Source organism: Lolium perenne, chromosome 3 (genome assembly GCF_019359855.2).
Source record: "Lolium perenne isolate Kyuss_39 chromosome 3, Kyuss_2.0, whole genome shotgun sequence".
In the NCBI taxonomy this organism is placed as follows: Eukaryota; Viridiplantae; Streptophyta; class Magnoliopsida; order Poales; family Poaceae; genus Lolium; species Lolium perenne.
The window spans coordinates 218,817,340-218,836,490 of record NC_067246.2 but is presented as its reverse complement, the minus strand read 5'-3'; the positions used below and the strand labels follow the sequence as shown (position 1 = coordinate 218,836,490).

Here is a 19,151-nt window from a genome sequence, read left to right as displayed (position 1 = left end):
TGCATTTTTCATGCTTGCAGGTCGTATCATTGACAAGGCCCACATAGAAACTTATAAATTTAATTTTAATTTCGCTGGGGCACTTTACTTTGGGCCATTAACTTTTCGTAATCCCTGAGCATGGAGTGTAAATAGGAGTCAGAACTAGATTAGTAAGCATAGGTTTGCGATAGGAACCCTCCAAACATATAGGACGCATAGAGAAGAGATCCAGTATGATAGACAAACATTTCAGTTTCTTTTTCAGCGACAAGCAACAAGACGCCGTTCATGGGTCACACAAAAAGAGAACTAAATTCTTCCTTGAAGGGCAGACAGCCAAACAAATAGGCCACTGCAAATCCTTATTCGGAAAAGTGTGTAGACGAAAAAAGATATCCATCAGCAGGGCCTCCTGCCTGTAAATACATATCCTGGCTAACGGATAATTAAAGGCACAACAGGTTGACCACAAAAAAGGTTAAAACTGTGAGTTGCTCATTATGAAGCATTCTCCTTCGCAATCTTCTCTGCCTTGGCAATGACCTCCTCTATTCCTCCAACCATATAGAAGGCCTGCTCTGAAAGGTCATCGTATTTCCCATCCAGCACACCCTGTGACATGTCAAGAAGATTCATATTGGGTCAACGATAGTAATAGACATACATGGATGTTGCAAGATGCAGACCAAAAAAGAGGGAATTGACAAAATATTGCTGCATATTGCAAGATGCGCCACAAGAAGCGAACAGAGCAAAGCATACATTGTTTCAAAACAATGTATTGGATACTGCTAAACATCCACCAGCAAACAGAGCAAAGCATACATTGTTCAAACCAATGTATTGGATACTGCTAAACATCCACCAGTGCGGTAGTAGTAGGTGCATAATCAAATTGATGAAAATATTTTTAAGTAGAAGGTGGTCAAAAGAGGGAAACAAAAACCACTTCTATAAACATAGCACTTCTGAAGTTTAATAAACATACAAACATAGTTATTTCTGATGGCTATCTTAAACTAGAACCAGTAAATGTACCGGACAGAAAACCTATCAACTACATTTGCAGCCACATTTCCAACAAAAAAATCCACAAATCAAACTTTCCACAAAGCAACATTCTTAGCTATAAATGCATTTTGGGGTATAACAAAATCATGAAACACAGATACGAGGCATCATGTGCAGTGTGTGTGTGCCCGTTTTGTCACAAGCGAACAATCATGACAACAAAAACAAATAGCATAAGCAGATATCTAGAGAAACTAGAATATCTTAAGAATTCATGTCACTGCTACCTAACCCCAAGTCCACAACAGTGGAAAAACTACTTAAACTGATGTGGAACTTGACCATATATAAGTACTTGGAGCAAACAACTACTCCCTCCGACCATAAAAAGATGCCAGAGTTTTGTCTAAATTCGGATGTATCTATGCACTAAAGTGTCTAGATACATCTAAATTTAGACAAACTTGCGACGTCCTTTGATGGACAGAGGTACTATAATTTTGGAAGAAACACAAATGCAGTAAACCAACTGGAAAAGAGGGGGAAAGAAGGGAGGGGGGGCTAATTACCTGGAAACTTTGAACACCCTCCTTAAGCTCAACATACTTTCCAGGTGCACCTGTGAAAACTTCAGCAACATGGAAAGGCTGGCTAAGGAACCGCTGAATTTTCCTAGCGCGAGCGACTGTTAACTTGTCATCCTCACTGAGCTCATCCATTCCCAAAATGGCAATAATATCTTGAAGATTCTTGTAATTCTGAAGAACCTTCTGAACACCACGGGCAGTGTTGTAGTGCTCCACACCAAGAACATGGGGAGACAACATTCTGGATGTGGAGTCCAAAGGATCAACAGCAGGATAAATACCGAGCTCAGAGATCTGCCCATACAGCACAAACCAAGTCAAATCCATAACAACCAAATTTCAATCGATTCAAACTATACCTAGATATTAGGTGTGCATACCTGTCGTGAGAGCACAGTAGTTGCATCAAGATGGGCAAAAGTAGTTGCAGGGGCAGGATCTGTCAAGTCATCAGCGGGTACATAAATAGCTTGCACGGATGTAATAGAACCCTTCTTTGTGGTGGTAATCCGCTCCTGTAGTCCTCCCAGATCAGTAGCAAGGGTTGGTTGGTATCCCACAGCAGATGGAATACGTCCAAGCAGAGCAGACACCTCAGAGTTTGCCTGAAATAGAAGAATCAGACGTACAGGTTTTTAGGCATATATTATACAATATCAAAAGTTTCTGCTGAATAGAATACAATTACAGCAGAAAGCTCAACATATATTTGGCCATTGTCAATTGTGCAACAGCTACCAAAGCTATCATTGCTGTTAAATGCCAGACATGAAATCGCATAAGGGTGTGAACTTTTGAGATTACCTGAGTGAAACGGAAAATGTTATCAATGAAGAGAAGCACATCCTGTCCTTCGGCATCACGGAAATGCTCAGCAACAGTCAAACCAGTGAGTCCAACACGAGCACGGGCACCAGGGGGCTCATTCATTTGCCCGTAGACAAGAGCACACTTGCTCTCATTCTGCAGCAAAAACTGCCATGTAAGGGAAATTCACCAAAACATAGGAATTGCAATTAAATATTGGAAATGCATGTATCACTTACCTGCTTGTCATCAAGCTTAATAACACCACTCTCAATCATTTCCCTGTACAAGTCATTACCCTCACGAGTACGTTCTCCGACACCAGCAAAGACGGAGAAACCACCTTGAATAAACAATAGAAAAAAATAAGCCAAAGAAAGCACACCAAACACCTTTGCATGACCATCAAGCTCTGTAACGATACTAACCATGAGCCTTGGCAACGTTGTTGATCAATTCCATAATAAGGACAGTTTTGCCCACACCTGCACCACCGAAGAGACCAATTTTACCACCTCTTTGATAGGGTGCAAGTAGATCGACAACCTAGTGAGAGTAAAATAATTGCATCATTAGACAAAATATTTGCAAAGATAGGAAGGACACTAGCCAAATTTAAAGATTCCTAACTAATCAAATGTCTTGAGTGTTAGGAAAAACACTTAAGAAGGGCACCTTAATTCCAGTAACAAGGATTTGTTGCTCAGTAGCTTGCTCGACGAAAGCGGGGGCTTCACGATGGATAGGTAGGTAATGGTTTGTCTCTGCAGTAGAGTAATGAGTAAGTTAAATCCATAAACGAGTATTGATTCGAGTTATGTAATATTTATGTTCAACAGACTTACTTATATCTCCCTTATGATCGATCGGCTCACCAATAACATTGATAATACGCCCAAGAGTGGCCCTACCAACAGGGACCTACAAAAGTGCACATGAAAAACGCATCAGTAAAAGCGAAAAAATATTATCAGGGATACTGATACTCCTTCCAGTTTACCATATAAGTATAGTTAGGAGATTGACATAGTCCTTAATGTAACACTTTGAACAAGAAAAATTCTGGCAAAATGTGATTTGAAACTAACATAATAAAATATTATGAAAATCAATTTCCATGTTTTACTGATGTCATTTTCATAAGGTCACTCTGCAGCACAATATTATAATTTTGGGAAATGTTTGGTTCTCTGGACCTGCCAATTTGTACTTAGTGGGAACCAGTAACGTAACTATCTAATAATAAATAATTTCCGCTTCAGGTGATAAGAATAGACTAAAATACGAGTTTACAAAAAATAATGTCAAAGATGGCAATATAATGACAGGCATGATGTGCAGAGTCAGCATTTTGCATTTGTCTCCTTACTAATGATGATCAGCGACGAATCAGTATGTTGTGGCCATCCGTAAACTACAACCATGGCTTTACTTAGCATTTGTCCCCTTACCAATGAAGGGCACTAAATTGGTATCGTGTCAATCTATTCACGAACTACAGTAATGGATTTAGCAAGTAAAGATTCCCCTGTCAATACACAGATCCCAACATATACAAACGAAATTCAACACCCAGCGATTGGCCATTTCATCAGGTAATAATTAGATCCAAATGAAACATCGTAAACATGATCGAGATTAAGGAACAGGAGCGGCGGCATTACAGTGATGGGAGAGCCGGTGTTGAGAACGCGCTGGCCGCGGACAAGGCCTTCCGTCCCGTCCATAGCGATGGTGCGAACCACGTTCTCCCCGAGATGCTGCGCCACCTCGAGCACGAGGCGGATGCTGTTGTCGAGCACCTCGAGCGCCGTGAGGATCGGGGGGAGGCCCTCGTCGAACCGCACGTCCACCACGGCGCCAATCACCTGGCAGACCTGGCCCACCGCGCCGGCGCCGGTGAACTCGTCGGTGATCTTGCTGCCGGTGGTGGTCTTACCGGAGGTGGGGGGCGGCGTGGCGGGAGCGGCCTGCGCCGCGGCGGAGGACGCGTAGGCGGCGGCGCGGTTGAGCAGGAAGCCGGCGGGGGAGGGGCGATGGAGCGGGAGCGGCGCGCGGGGGCACGGCGACGGGGAGGCGGCGCGGATGCGGTGGGCGGTGCGGAGCGCGGACGAGATGGCCCGGCGAGACGCCATGGCCATGACGGGCAGGCCGCCGGCGGCGGGGATTTGGATCTAGGTTTTGCGAAATGGAGCGCTGCGCGGGGTGGTGGGGAGTGGCGGCTCCGCAGTACGGGAAAGGGTGGTAGGGGTTTGGGGATCGGGCGTGGTGAGGGTGCAGAATTAGGAGAGGCGGGGGAGGGTGGAGCAGGAGGGATTCGCGGATGGACTTGGTCCTGTGTAGACCCAGATTAGTGGAGCCTGCTTGCTGATGTGTCCCTTGCTACTCCCTCCGTCTCAAGTGTTTCAATTTTATCAAAATTTATATGTGACACTTTTGGTGATATCTACATTTTAACAAATTTGTGACACTTTTGGTGAGACGGAGGGAATAGAACGGTTTGCTGGTGTATCATCAATTCATCTCGACGGCTGCCAAATAAAAGTTATCATATTCAACCACTCCATCCCGTGTTTTCCCCTACCAGAATATATCAGGCATTGCCACGTTCATATAATTCTTGCGAGAAATAGTACTTTTTGTCGAAATCCGCTATTAAAAGTCAGAAAGACTGTCGTCGCGCGTCTACACTGAATCGTGTGTGGCACGTCAACATGAGACCCATTATGTGTTATCCCTTTCACGGTTACATCCCACATCCCACGCCCCCACCACATGTTCTCCCTTATCCCCATGTGCTCCTCCTTATCCTACCAACGGCCGCGACGGAGGTGAGCAATAACATATTAAGATGGGCTCAGTAATTTTAATGATGCTCGCGCAAGAAATAAGCAAAAGAGAGCATCAAAGCAAGTATGAAACACTTTTAAGTCTAACCCACTTCCTATGAAAATGAATCTTGTAAATAAACAAGTCATGTAAGCATAATGCAATAAGCATAGGAAAGCAACACAAGCGCAACTTCAAGATTCTCAACATAAAGAGGGGAAACTTAATATTATTAAGATGCATATAACCATGTTTCCCTCTCTCATAATAACTTTCAGTAGCATCATGAACAAACTCAATAATATAACTATCACACGAAACATTCTTATCATGAGCTACATGCATAAAATTATTACTCTCCACATAAGCATAGTCATTACTATTAATTGTAGTGGTATTGTAGTGGGAGCAAATTCAATAAGATAACTATCATTATTATTCTTATCACCATAATCATCATATATAGGAGGCATATTGTAATCATAATTAATTTTCTCCTCAATAGTAGGTGGACTGAAAATATGATAGTCATCATTGTAATCATCATAAATTGCAGGCATAGTATAATCATAATAACCTTTATCCTCCATAGTAGGTGGCACCAAAATACCACTATCATTATAATCATCATAAATGGGAAGCAAAGTATCATCAAAGTAAATTTTCTCCTCAAAACTTGGGGGACTAAAAATATCACAACCAGCTTCCCCAAGCTTAAATTCTTCCATAGCATTAGCAATAATAGTATTCAAAGAGTTCATGCTAATAACATTGCTACAACTATTTTGCAAACAAAGTTCCATGGGTTTTTTAATTCTCTCTTCAAACACATCATGTCCTAATTCAAGATAAAGTTCATAAAGATCTCTAATTTTTTTGTTGTTTTCCATTAAGCCTAACTAGTGAAAATAAAAACAAGAAACAAAAAGATTTAATTGCAGAATCTAAAGGAAATACCTTCGAGCACTCACACACCGGCAATAGTGCTAGGAAATAGCTTAGTAGTCGGAGGATGTGAATACCTTTTACCTTACCTCCCCGGCAACGGCGCCAGAAAATAGCTTGATGTCTACGCACGCTTCTATTCTTGTAGACAGTGTTGGGCCTCCAAGAGCAGAGGTTCGTAGAACAGCAGCAAGTTTCCCTTAAGTGAATCACCCAAGGTTTATCGAACTCAGGGAGGTAGAGGTCAGAGATATCCCTCTCAAGCAACCCTGCAATTAAGATACAAGAAGTCTCTTGTGTCCCCAACACACCTAATACACTTGTCAGATGTATAGGTGCACTAGTTCGGCGAAGAGATAGTAAAATGCAAGTGATATGGATGAAGATGAGCGGTAATAACAATCTGAAATAAATATGGCAGCAAGTAAACATGCAGTAGAACAGTAAATAAACGGTGATTCGATATTTGGAAACAAGGCCTAGGGATCATACTTTCACTAGTGGACACTCTCAACAATGATCACATAACTGAATAAATAAATGCTACTTTCTCACACTCTCTTGTTGGATAAGAAACACCATTCATTGTGTAGGGCTACAAAAGTACACCTCAAGCCGGAGTAAACAAGCTCCACAACATCCGGAGTTCATATTAAAGTAACCTCTAGAGTGCATAATAGACCGTTGCAATTTAGACCGAGTACTAACATAGCATACGCACTGTCACCAATAGCTATGAAAGGGGGAATAGATCACATCAATACTATCATAGTAATACTTAACTTCATAATCTACAAGAGATTACAATCATAACCTACGCCAAGTACTACATGATGCACACACTGTCAACTTTACATCATGGAGGAGGAATAGACTACTTTAATAATATCACTAGAGTAGCACATAGATTAATAGTGATACAAAGCTCATTATCACATAAAGATCACACCATGGGAGAGAGAGATGAACCACATAGCTACCGGTAGAGCCCTCAGCCTCGGGGGAGAACTACTCCATCCTCATCATGGGAGACAGCAACGGCGATGAAGATGGCGGTGATGTCGATGGAGCTGACTCCGGGGGCAATTCCCCGTCCCGGCGGCGTGCCGGAACAGAGACTTCTGTCCCCCGAAACGGAGTTTCGCGATGGCGGCGGCGTCCCTGGAGTCTTTCTGGAGTTTCTTCAATTGTTATAGGGTTTTCACGTCTGGGAGCATATATAGGCGAAAGGGCGGCGGCGGAGGGGCACCAGGGTGCCCTCCCCACCTGGTGGCGCGGCCAAGGGGTGGCCCGCGCCCAGGTATGGTGTGGGGGCCCCCTGGCCCATCTTCGTCTCCCCTTCGGACTTCTGGAACCTTCCGTGAAATATAAGATCGTGGGCTTTTGTTTCGTCCAATTCCGAGAATATTGCCCGAACAGCCTTTCTGGAACCAAAAACAGCAGAAAACATGAACTGGCACCTCGGCATCTTGTTAATAGGTTAGTCCAGGAAAATGCATAAAATCATTATAAAGTGTGAGCAAAACATGTTGGTATTGTCATAAAACTAGCATGGAACATCAGAAATTATAGATACGTTGGAGACGTATCAAGCATCCCCAAGCTTAGTTCCTACTCGCCCTCGAGTAGGTAAACGATAAAAAGAATAATTTCTGAAGTGACATGCTACCAACATAATCTTGATCAACACTATTGTAAAGCATATGAGATGAATGAAGTGATTCAAAGCAATGGTCTATAGTTTGCTAACAAAAAGATAATGACTAAACAACTGAATCATATTGTAAAAACTTTTCATGAATAGTACTTTCAAGATAAGCATCAAAAAGTCTTGCATAAGAGTTAACTCATAAAGCAATAAATTCTTAGTAGAAAGTTTTGAAGCAACACAAAGGAAGATATAAGTTTCAGCAGTTGCTTTCAACTTCAACATGTATATCTCATGGATAATTGTCAACACAAAGTAATATGATGAGTGCAAATAAGAAAGTATGTAGGAATCAATGCACACAGTTGACACAAGTGTTTGCTTCTAAGATAGAAGGAAGTAGGTAAACTGACTCAACATAAATTAAAAGAAAGGCCTTTCGCAGAGGGAAGCATGGATTACTATTTTTGTGCTAGAGCTTTTATTTTGAAAACATAGAAACAATTTTGTCAACGGTAGTAATAATTCATATGTGTTATGCATAAAACCTCCTATAAGTTGCAAACCTCATGCATCGAATACCAATAGTGCCCGCACCTTGTCCTCGGACTTCCATGGATTATCATTGCATTACATATGTTTCAACCAAGTGTCACAAAGGGGTACCTCTATGCCACCTGTACAAAGATCCAATGAGATAGATCACATTTGATTTCTCAATTTTGATAGATCTCAACTTAAGGACATCCATACCGGGACAACATAGAAAACAAATAATGGACTCCTCTTTAATGCTTTAAGCATTCAACAACAGATAATATTCTCATAAGAGATTGAGGTTTAATGTCCAAACTGAAACTTCCACCATGATACATGGCTTTGGTTGGCGGCCCAATGTTCTTCTCTAACAATATGCATACTCAAACCATTTAATCATGATAAATCACCCTTACTTCAGACAAGACGAACATGTATAGCAACTCACATGATATTCAACAAAGGTGTAAAAAGTTGATGGCGTCCCCAGAAACATGGTTACCGCTCAACAAGCAACTTATAAGAACTAAGATACATAAGCGACATATTCATTACCACAATAGTTTTTAGGCTACTTTCCCATGAGCTATGTATTGCAAAGACAAGGAATGAATTTTTTAAAGGTAGCACGCAAGCAATTTACTTTGGAATGGCAGAGAAATACCACATATAGGTAGTTATGGTGGACACAAATGGCATGAGTTTTGGCTCAAGGTTTTTGGATGCACGAGAAGCATTTCCTCTCAGTACAAGGCTTTGGCTAGCAAGGTTGTTTGAAGCAAACACAAGTATGAACCGGTACAGCAAAACTTACATAAGAACATATTGTAAGCATTATAAGACTCTACATTGTCTTCCTTTTTGCTCAAACACTTTTACCAGAAAATATCTAGACCTTAGAGAGATCAATCATGCAATCCAAATTTCAACAAGCTCTACGGTAGTTCTCCACTAATAGATTTAAACTACATGATGCAAGAGCTTAAACATGATCTATGAGAGCTCAAAACAATTGCCAAGTATCAAATTATTCAAGACCATATACCATTTCCCACATGAAGCATTTTCTGTTTCCAACCAAATAGCAATCAACGAAGCGGTTTTCAACTCCGCCATGAACATTAAAAGTAAAAGCGAAGAACACTAGTGTTCATATGAAAAAGCGGAGCGTGTCTCTCTCCCACACAAGCATGATAGGATCCGATTTATTCAGAGAATGAAAATAATAAAACGAAAATAAAAGCACATAGACGCTCCAAGTAAAGCACATAAGATGTGACGGAATAAAAATATAGTTTCACTAGAGGTGACCTGATAAGTTGTTGATGAAGAAGGGGATGCCTTGGGCATCCCCAAGCTTAGATGCTTGAGTCTTCTTGAAATATGCAGGGATGAACCACGGGGGCATCCCCAAGCTTAGGCTCTTCACTCTTCTTGATCACATTATATCACCCTTCTCTCTTGACCCTTGAAAACTTCCGCCACACCAAACTTCTCATAAACTTCATTAGAGGGTTAGTGCATAATCAAAAATTCACATGTTCAGCAAGGACACAATCATTCTTAACACTTCTGGACATTACCCAAAGCTACTGAAAGTTGATGGAACAAAGAAATCCACTCAACACAGTAAAAGAGGCAATGCGAAATAAAAGGCAGAATCTGTCAAAACAGAACAGTACGTAAAGATGAATTTTTTAGAGGCACTTAACAGGCTCAGATGAAAAAACTCAAAACTAATGAAAGTTACGTACATATCTGAGGATCACGCATGAAAATTTGCAGCATTTTACGAGTTTCCTACAGAGAGATCTACTCAAATTCGTGACAGATAGAAATCTGTTTCTGCGCAGAAATCCAAATCTAGTATCAACTTTCTATTAGAGACTTTACTTGGCACAACAATGCAATAAAATAAAGATAAGGAGAGGTTGGACAGTAGTAACAACTTCCAAGACACAACAAAACTGTAGCAAAATAAAAACATGGGTTATATTCCAAGAAGTGCTTTCTTTATAGCCATTAAGATGGGCTCAGTAATTTTAATGATGCTCGCGCAAGAAATAAGCAAAAGAGAGCATCAAAAGCAAGTATGAAACACTTTTAAGTCTAACCCACTTCCTATGAAAATGAATCTTGTAAATAAACAAGTCATGTAAGCATAATGCAATAAGCATAGGAAAGCAACACAAGCGCAACTTCAAGATTCTCAACATAAAGAGGGGAAACTTAATATTATTAAGATGCATATAACCATGTTTCCCTCTCTCATAATAACTTTCAGTAGCATCATGAACAAACTCAATAATATAACTATCACATGAAACATTCTTATCATGAGCTACATGCATAAAATTATTACTCTCCACATAAGCATAGTCATTACTATTAATTGTAGTGGAAGCAAATTCAATAAGATAACTATCATTATTATTCTCATCACCATAATCATCATATATAGGAGGCATATTGTAATCATAATTAATTTTCTCCTCAATAGTAGGTGGACTGAAAATATGATAGTAATCATTGTAATCATCATAAATTGCAAGCATAGTATAATCATAATAACCTTTATCCTCCATAGTAGGTGGCACCAAAATACCACTATCATTATAATCATCATAAATGGGAGGCAAAGTATCATCAAAGTAAATTTTCTCCTCAAAACTTGGGGGACTAAAAATATCACAACCAGCTTCCCCAAGCTTAAATTCTTCCATAGCATTAGCAATAATAGTATTCAAAGAGTTCATGCTAATAACATTGCTACAACTATTTTGCAAACAAAGTTCCATGGGTTTTTTAATTCTCTCTTCAAACACATCATGTCCTAATTCAAGATAAAGTTCATAAAGATCTCTAATTTTTTTGTTGTTTTCCATTAAGCCTAACTAGTGAAAATAAAAACAAGAAACAAAAAGATTTAATTGCAGAATCTAAAGGAAATACCTTCGAGCACTCACACACCGGCAACAGTGCTAGGAAATAGCTTAGTAGTCGGAGGATGTGAATACCTTTTATCTTACCTCCCCGGCAACGGCGCCGGAAAATAGCTTGATGTCTACGCACGCTTCTATTCTTGTAGACAGTGTCGGGCCTCCAAGAGCAGGGGTTTGTAGAACAGCAGCAAGTTTCCCTTAAGTGAATCACCCAAGGTTTATCGAACTCAGGGAGGTAGAGGTCAGAGATATCTCTCTCAAGCAACCCTGCAATTAAGATACAAGAAGTCTCTTGTGTCCCCAACACACCTAATACACTTGTCAGATGTATAGGTGCACTAGTTCGGCGAAGAGATAGTAAAATGCAAGAGATATGGATGAATATGAGTGGTAATAACAATCTGAAATAAATATGGCAGCAAGTAAACATGCAGTAGAACAGTAAATAAACGGTGATTCGATATTTGGAAACAAGGCCTAGGGATCATACTTTCACTAGTGGATACTCTCAACAATGATCACATAACTGGATAAATAAATGCTACTTTCTCACACTCTCTTGTTGGATAAGAAACACCATTCATTGTGTAGGGCTACAAAAGCACACCTCAAGCCGGAGTAAACAAGCTCCACAACATCCGGAGTTCATATTAGAGTAACCTCTAGAGTGCATAATAGACCGTTGCAATTTAGACCGAGTACTAACATAGCATACACACTGTCACTAATAGCTATGAAAGGGGGAATAGATCACATCAATACTATCATAGTAATAGTTAACTTCATAATCTACAAGAGATTACAATCATAACCTACGCCAAGTACTACATGATGCACACACTGTCAACTTTACATCATGGAGGAGGAATAGACTACTTTAATAACATCACTAGAGTAGCACATAGATTAATAGTGATACAAAGCTCACGATCACATAAAGATCACACCATGGGAGAGAGAGAGATGAACCACATAGCTACCGGTAGAGCCCTCAGCCTCGGGGGAGAACTACTCCATCCTCATCATGGGAGACAGCAACGGCGATGAAGATGGCGGTGATGTCGATGGAGATGACTCCGGGGGCAATTCCCCGTCCCGGCGGCGTGCCGGAACAGAGACTTCTGTCCCCCGAAACGGAGTTTCGCGATGGCGGCGGCGTCCCTGGAGTCTTTCTGGAGTTTCGTCAATTGTTATAGGGTTTTCACGTCTGGGAGCATATATAGGCGAAAGGGCGGCGTCGGAGGGGCACCAGGGTGCCCTCCCCACCTGGTGGCGCGGCCAAGGGGTGGCCCGCGCCCAGGTATGGTGTGGGGGCCCCCTGGCCCATCTTCGTCTCCCATTCGGACTTCTGGAACCTTCCGTGAAATATAAGATCGTGGGCTTTTGTTTCGTCCAATTCCGAGAATATTGCCCGAACAGCCTTTCTGGAACCAAAAATAGCAGAAAACAGGAACTGGCACCTCGGCATCTTGTTAATAGGTTAGTCCCGGAAAATGCATAAAATCATTATAAAGTGTGAGCAAAACATGTTGGTATTGTCATAAAACTAGCATGGAACATCAGAAATTATAGATACGTTGGAGACGTATCAGATTCCGCACTCGCAAACCCTAAGGAAAGACTGTTGCAATCGACACGTTCGTGGTGAGATTCCGCACCCCCCTCTTCTCAATCTCCTTGCTGACAAGGTATCGACTTGTCAATGCCTACAAGTTGTAGACTAGGGTTTCGTTGGAAGTAGAGGGCAAGTAGATCTCGAGGGTTTCAGCCGGAAAAGTACTCGACTGCTTATGAAAACTAAGGTTGCGTGAACAATGACTTGATCCTCTCTTTGTCCCTCGACTCCCCCTTATATAGGAGGTGGAGCCGAGGGTTTCGTATTACACAAGTTTACAGATTCCGGGAGACTCTTTGAGTCCAACCCGTAAAGTTACAAATCTCTTTATTCCTAATACAAATCTATCTTTCCTTATCAACTAATTGGGCTTCCGATCTTCATATTCTTCAACTTCATGGGCCTTCATTAAACCCCGGGTACCATCTTCGGCAGGCCCATTGGGGATGCCTATGTCAGTAGCCCCCGAGATTTTGCTTGAATCAGAGAATCAGAGAAAATCTCGCACTTAATAATTACCATATAACTTCTTTGAGTTAACTCATATTTTTAATAAAACAAACATATATTGTACAGGGATAACGGTGATTTGGGGCTAGTTCATTGATACGTCCAAAACGTATCTACTTTCCCGAACACTTTTGCTATTGTTTTGCCTCTAATTTGTGTATTTTGGATGCAACTAACACGGACTAACGCTGTTTTCAGCAGAACTGTTCTAGTGTCTCGTTTTTGTGCAGAAATCCAACTTTCAGGAAAATCCTCAAAATTTATGCAGAAGGTCCTATTTTCCCAAAATATTGGCGGAGCCAGAAGGGCAAGCCCTGGGCCGCGCCGGCCTAGTGTGTGGCGGCCTCGGCTGGCCCCCGACGCCCTCTTTCGGACTACTTATTGCCTTCGACCTAAAAACACACGGAGATAGTCGAAGTCGCCAGAAACCCTCCAGAACGCCGCCACATCGCGAAACTCCGTCTCAGGAGCCAGAAGTCTCCGTTCTGGCACTCCGCCGGGACGGAGAATTGGAGGAGATCATCGCCATCATCACCACCGACGCCTCTCCATCGACAGCCATGTTTCCCCCATCCATGTGTGAGTAATTCCCCCGTTGTAGGCTGAAGGGGATGGTAGGGATTGGATGAGATTGGTCATGTAATAGTCATAAGATTGTTAGGGCATAGTGCCTAGTGTCCGTAATTGGTACTTTGATGATATTGTTGTAACTTGTTATGCTTAATGCTTGTCACTAGGGCCCGAGTGCCATGATCTCAGATCTGAACATGTTATTATTTCATCATGCTATTCATTGTTTATGGTCTTACCTGCAAGTTGTATACACATGTCGCTGTCCGGAACCAATGGCCCCGAAGTGACAGAAATCGGGACAACCTGAGGGGATGGGAGTGATGTGAGGATCACATGTGTTCACGGAGTGTTAATGCTTTGCTCCGGTACTCTATTAAAAGGAGTACCTTAATATCTAGTAGATTCCCTTGAGGCCCGGCTGCCACCGGCTGGTAGGACAAAAGATGTTGTGCAAGTTTCTCATTGCGAGCACGTACGACTATAATTGGAACACATGCCTATTGATTGTTTTGTACTTAGACACCGTTTTATTATTATCTGCAAATGCCCTGCTTGATTGTTACATGAGTTTCTCTCATCCATGCAACGCCCGTTATCCGTCCCCGTGCCTACATTATTCTAATCCTGCTGTTTACTATAATCACTACTGCTGTCTCTGTTACTCTGCTGCTGTTATTTCACTACTGCTACTGCTATAAAATCATTACTGATAAACTCTTGCGAGCAAGTCTGTTTCCAGGTGCAGCTGAATTGACAACTCCGTTGTTAAGGCTTTCAAATATTCTTTGTCTCCCCTTGTGTCGAATCAATAAATTGGGTTTTACTACCCGCGAAGACTGCTGCGATCCCCTATACTTGTGGGTTATCAAGACTGTTTTCTGGCGCCGTTGCCGGGGAGCATAGCTTTATTTGGAAGTTCACTTGGATTGATATTGTTCGCTGCAAATTCTCCATCATGGGTAAAACTCGCGATCCTAAAGTCGCCATATTACCATCCACTACAAGAAAAGGTACAACTCTGAGTACCTCTGCTGCTCTTGATTCACCATCTGTGATTGATAAACTTGTTTCACCGCCACATGCTTCACTTGCTGGTACTTCTGCTGAATCTGAAAATTCTTATAATATTGATGATGCTTCTGCTGTGCTTGATGATAGTGGTTCATTGGGATCCTTTCTAGATGCTACAATTGCTAGGTCTAGACAAATTGAAAATGCTGAAACTCCTGATGCTACTACACCTGTTAATTCACCTGAACTTGATTATTCTAGTGATGATCCTGATGAAGATTATGTGGAGCTTAATGATGATCTTATTAATAGATGCAATGCTACTGCTGATGCAAGTAAAATTAAAAAGTTTCTCACACAATATACTGTTAGACATAAGTTATCTCCTGATCCTAAATTTGCCACATCTCCTATATGCATTAAGGATAAAGACTATGATTTTTCTCTTGATCTATCTCATATAGCTATTGTAGAGAAAGCACCCTTTTGTGGTACTGAAAAAGAAAGTGCTGTAGAACACATGATTGAACTTTCTTCCATGAGTAGCTTGTTTTCTGATGATGTCAAGATGCGTACTTATTTTGTCGCTAAATTTTTTCCTTTCTCATTAAAGGATGATGCTAAAACTTGGTATAATAATTTGCCTCCTGGTTCTATTAAAAGTCCAACTGATTTGCGTGATGTTTTCTTTCGAAAATACTTTCCTGCTAGTGCTCAACATGTCACTTTACAGAAAATTTATAGATTTGACCAGGGAGATGAAGAGAAATTGCCTGAGGCTTGGGCAAGATTTTGTTCTCTTATCAGAGCTCGACCTGGACATGATTTAGAAAAGAATGATCTACTCGATATATTTTATAGTGGACTAACCATTGAGTCTAGGGCATATTTGGATAGTTGTGCTGGTTGTGTTTTCAGGAAAAGAACTCCAGACGAGAAAATTTGAAGAATTATTGGCTAAAATATGCCGGAATCATGATGATTGGACTACGCCTGAACCAATTCCAACGCCAATATTGAAGAAGAGGGGTTTAATTAAATTGAATGATGAAGATATGAGGGAAGCCAAGAAGTCTCTCAAGGAGAAAGGTATTAAATCTGAAGATGTGAAGAATCTGCCTCCCATAGACGATATATGTGAGATAATTCCCCTTCATCCATGATTGAGGTAAATTCCCTTCAGCGCTTTACTAGGGAAGATATTCCGTATTCAAAACCTCCTGCGCAATGCTTAGATGAGTTTGATAATTATATTGTTAAGCAAGAAAATTTTAATATGAGAGTAGAGAATCACTTAATGGAAAATTCTCAAGCTATTAGCAATTTGCATGATATTGTGGAGAGAACCTCCAATGATGTTAAGATGCTTGTTAAACATTTTCAAATGGTTCAAACTCAAATTGATCAGCTTACTAAAGTGCAAAATGACTTATTATAAAATAATTCTAAAGAGAAACATGCTTATGAAGTAACAACTAGAGGTGGTGTCTCTACCCAGGATCCTCTATATCCTGAAGGGCATCCCAAAAGAATTGAACAAGATTCTCAACGCATTGAACCTAGTGCTGCTTCTAAGAAAAAGAAGAAGAAACATAAAAATGTTGTAGAATCCTCTGAACCTGTTAATGATCCTAATAGTATTTCTATTTCCGATGCTGAAACTGAAAGTGGTAATGAACATGATAATAATAATGGTAATGATAAGAATGATGCTTCTGATAAAGAAGAGGTTGAAGAAGAACCTGAAAAGCATGCTAAAAATAAAAAGTATACTAAAGAAGATTTTATTGCTAAGAAACATGGTAATGAAAGGGAACCTTGGGTTCAAAAGCAAATGCCTTTTCCTGCTAAGAAACTAAAATCAAAGGAAGAAGAACACTATAACAAATTCTGTGATTGGATGAAACCTTTATTCCTGCAAATACCTTTGACTGATGCTATTAAATTGCCTCCTTATTCAAAGTATATGAAAGATATTGTTACTAACAAAAGGAAAATTCCTAATGAGGAGATTTCCACTATGCTTGCTAATTACTCTTTCAATGGCAAAGTTCCAAAGAAGTTGGGCGACCCAGGTATACCGACTATTCCTTGTTCTATTAAGAATAATTATGTTAAAACTGCTCTATGTGATTTGGGAGCGGGTGTTAGTGTTATGCCTTTTTCTCTTTATAAGAGACTTTACTTAGATAAGTTGATACCTACTGATATATCTTTGCAAATGGCTGACAAATCTACTGCTATTCCTGTTGGTATATGTGAGGATGTTCCTGTTCAAGTTACTAATAACTGCTTGATATTAACTGATTTTGTTGTGTTGGAAATGCGTGAAGATGATAATATGTCTATTATTCTTGGGAGACCTTTTCTTAACACCGCAGGAGCTGTTATTGATTGCAATTAAGGAAAGGTTACTTTCAATGTTGATGATAGGGAGCACACCGTCTATTTCCCCAAGAGGATTGATAAAGTATGTGGAGTTAATACTATTTCTAATGTGAGAACTATCAAAGTTGGAACTATCGATTGTCCTATATATGAGCCTAAAGAAGAATATCAAACTCTTGTGATTGGATCCATATCAATACAATTCAAGGTAACATGATTGATTTGAGGTTTATTTCTTCTTATGCTATGTAAAATTTATTTGGTGGCAAGACTTGATCAACCTTGTTAACAAATACTTTTTATATGTATAGAGGAGGTAAACAACATCTCTTTCTTCCTCCACTTGCTCTAGATGCTGTAGCACTTTTATTTTGCAAAGTTCCTTAGTTAATTAGAGATTTCAAATTTTTTCCTGGCCAGTAATAATAAACTTAATACCCAGAAATGTGCATTTTTCAAAGTTTTCAAAAATTCACAAAAATTATACCGTTGGTCCTATTTTTCGACGAGGCACCTGGGAGCACCTGGGGATGACCAGTGGGGCACCCCAGGGTGGCACCCCACAGGCCGGCGCGGCAAGCAAGGGGGCCGCGCCACCCTGGTGTGTGGGCCCCCCTTTACCCCACTTTAGCATCTCTTCCTCCCACACTCTTCTCTCTCCCAAAAAATCGACACCGGCTTCCTCTCACTCGTGTTTTTGCTCAAGAACTCCAGATTTCTCGATCTCTTGGCTCAGCCCAGATTTCTGTCTGAAATTTGGCACATTTACTCTTCGGTATGTGACTCCTCCGACTATCCAAGTAGAATTTTGTTTGGTGGAGTATATCTTGAATATTTTGCTGCTGTAGGTAACATGTTTAGTGAGCTTGCATGCTTGTTCTAAGATGTATAAACTAGTTTTGATGCATGTTTAGTACTCTAGCGAGTTCCTATGGTAGTTTCTCTCGATTATATGTCACCAAATCAAATTTTATATTGTTTGTTGAAAAATTTCAGAAAAGGGGGATGGACAACTTTAACTTTGGAGAAGTGTTCCAAGGGGAGACAACAAGCTCGGGGAGGCCCTCTAGGTCATCCACCCGATGCAGGCCATCCTATAATGAGGATCTCATCGCACCAAGCTTCGCACCCGAGGAGGACAATGGAGTCCCTAACGCTTCATCTTTCCCATGTTATGACTTTTTGAGAAATACAGGTTTGTTGGATGATTTCTTGACCCTCGTCGGTAAGGCAGGCTTAACCACCTATGTGGGAGATGAGAGTGAGCAATACTACACGCTCACTAAAATCTTTGTGGAGAGCTTCAAGTTCAACAATAAGCACTTTCACCCGACAGTTTCATTCAAGATCTATGGTAAACCTATTACTATGAAGTTAGAAAACTTTTGTGCTGCATTGGGTATTGTCCCTGTAGGTACAGCAAGGAAGATCGAGGACAACCCAAGGGAATTGTTGGAGCTCTATCGAGGGATCACCAATGATGATTGTCGCACCATTCAGCGTGGCAAGATAAGAAACATTCAACTCCCCGCCATTAAGTATTTTGCTTATTACATTGGTACTAGCATTCTTGGTAGGGAGAATACTAGCAACATATCTAGCTATCACCTTGGTTTCTTAATTGCTGCACTCACTGGGGACACGCCTTATCATCTTGGTGCTCTTGTTGCTCGCCGCTTGTCTAACAAGGGGCCTATATTTGGAGGAATTATTGCTTCGCGCATTTTAGCATATTTAGAGCTTCCTCTTGACCCTAATGATGTAAA

The 19,151-nt window shown here is 40.8% G+C and overlaps 1 protein-coding gene across 1 annotated transcript; it reads right to left on the bottom strand.

Moving 5' to 3' along the window:
• Positions 1 to 216: 216 nt before the first annotated feature.
• Positions 217 to 4,650, bottom strand: LOC127323989 (ATP synthase subunit beta, mitochondrial). Its single transcript, XM_051352096.1, has 9 exons — positions 4,052 to 4,650; positions 3,233 to 3,308; positions 3,063 to 3,151; positions 2,816 to 2,933; positions 2,627 to 2,730; positions 2,385 to 2,543; positions 1,961 to 2,185; positions 1,563 to 1,874; positions 217 to 594 (listed from the first exon to the last, which is right to left on the bottom strand). The coding sequence occupies exons 1-9, from the start codon at positions 4,526 to 4,528 to the stop codon at positions 481 to 483; spliced, it is 1,674 nt and encodes a 557-aa protein (XP_051208056.1). The 5' UTR covers positions 4,529 to 4,650; the 3' UTR covers positions 217 to 480.
• Between the last annotated feature and the right edge of the window lie 14,501 nt (positions 4,651 to 19,151).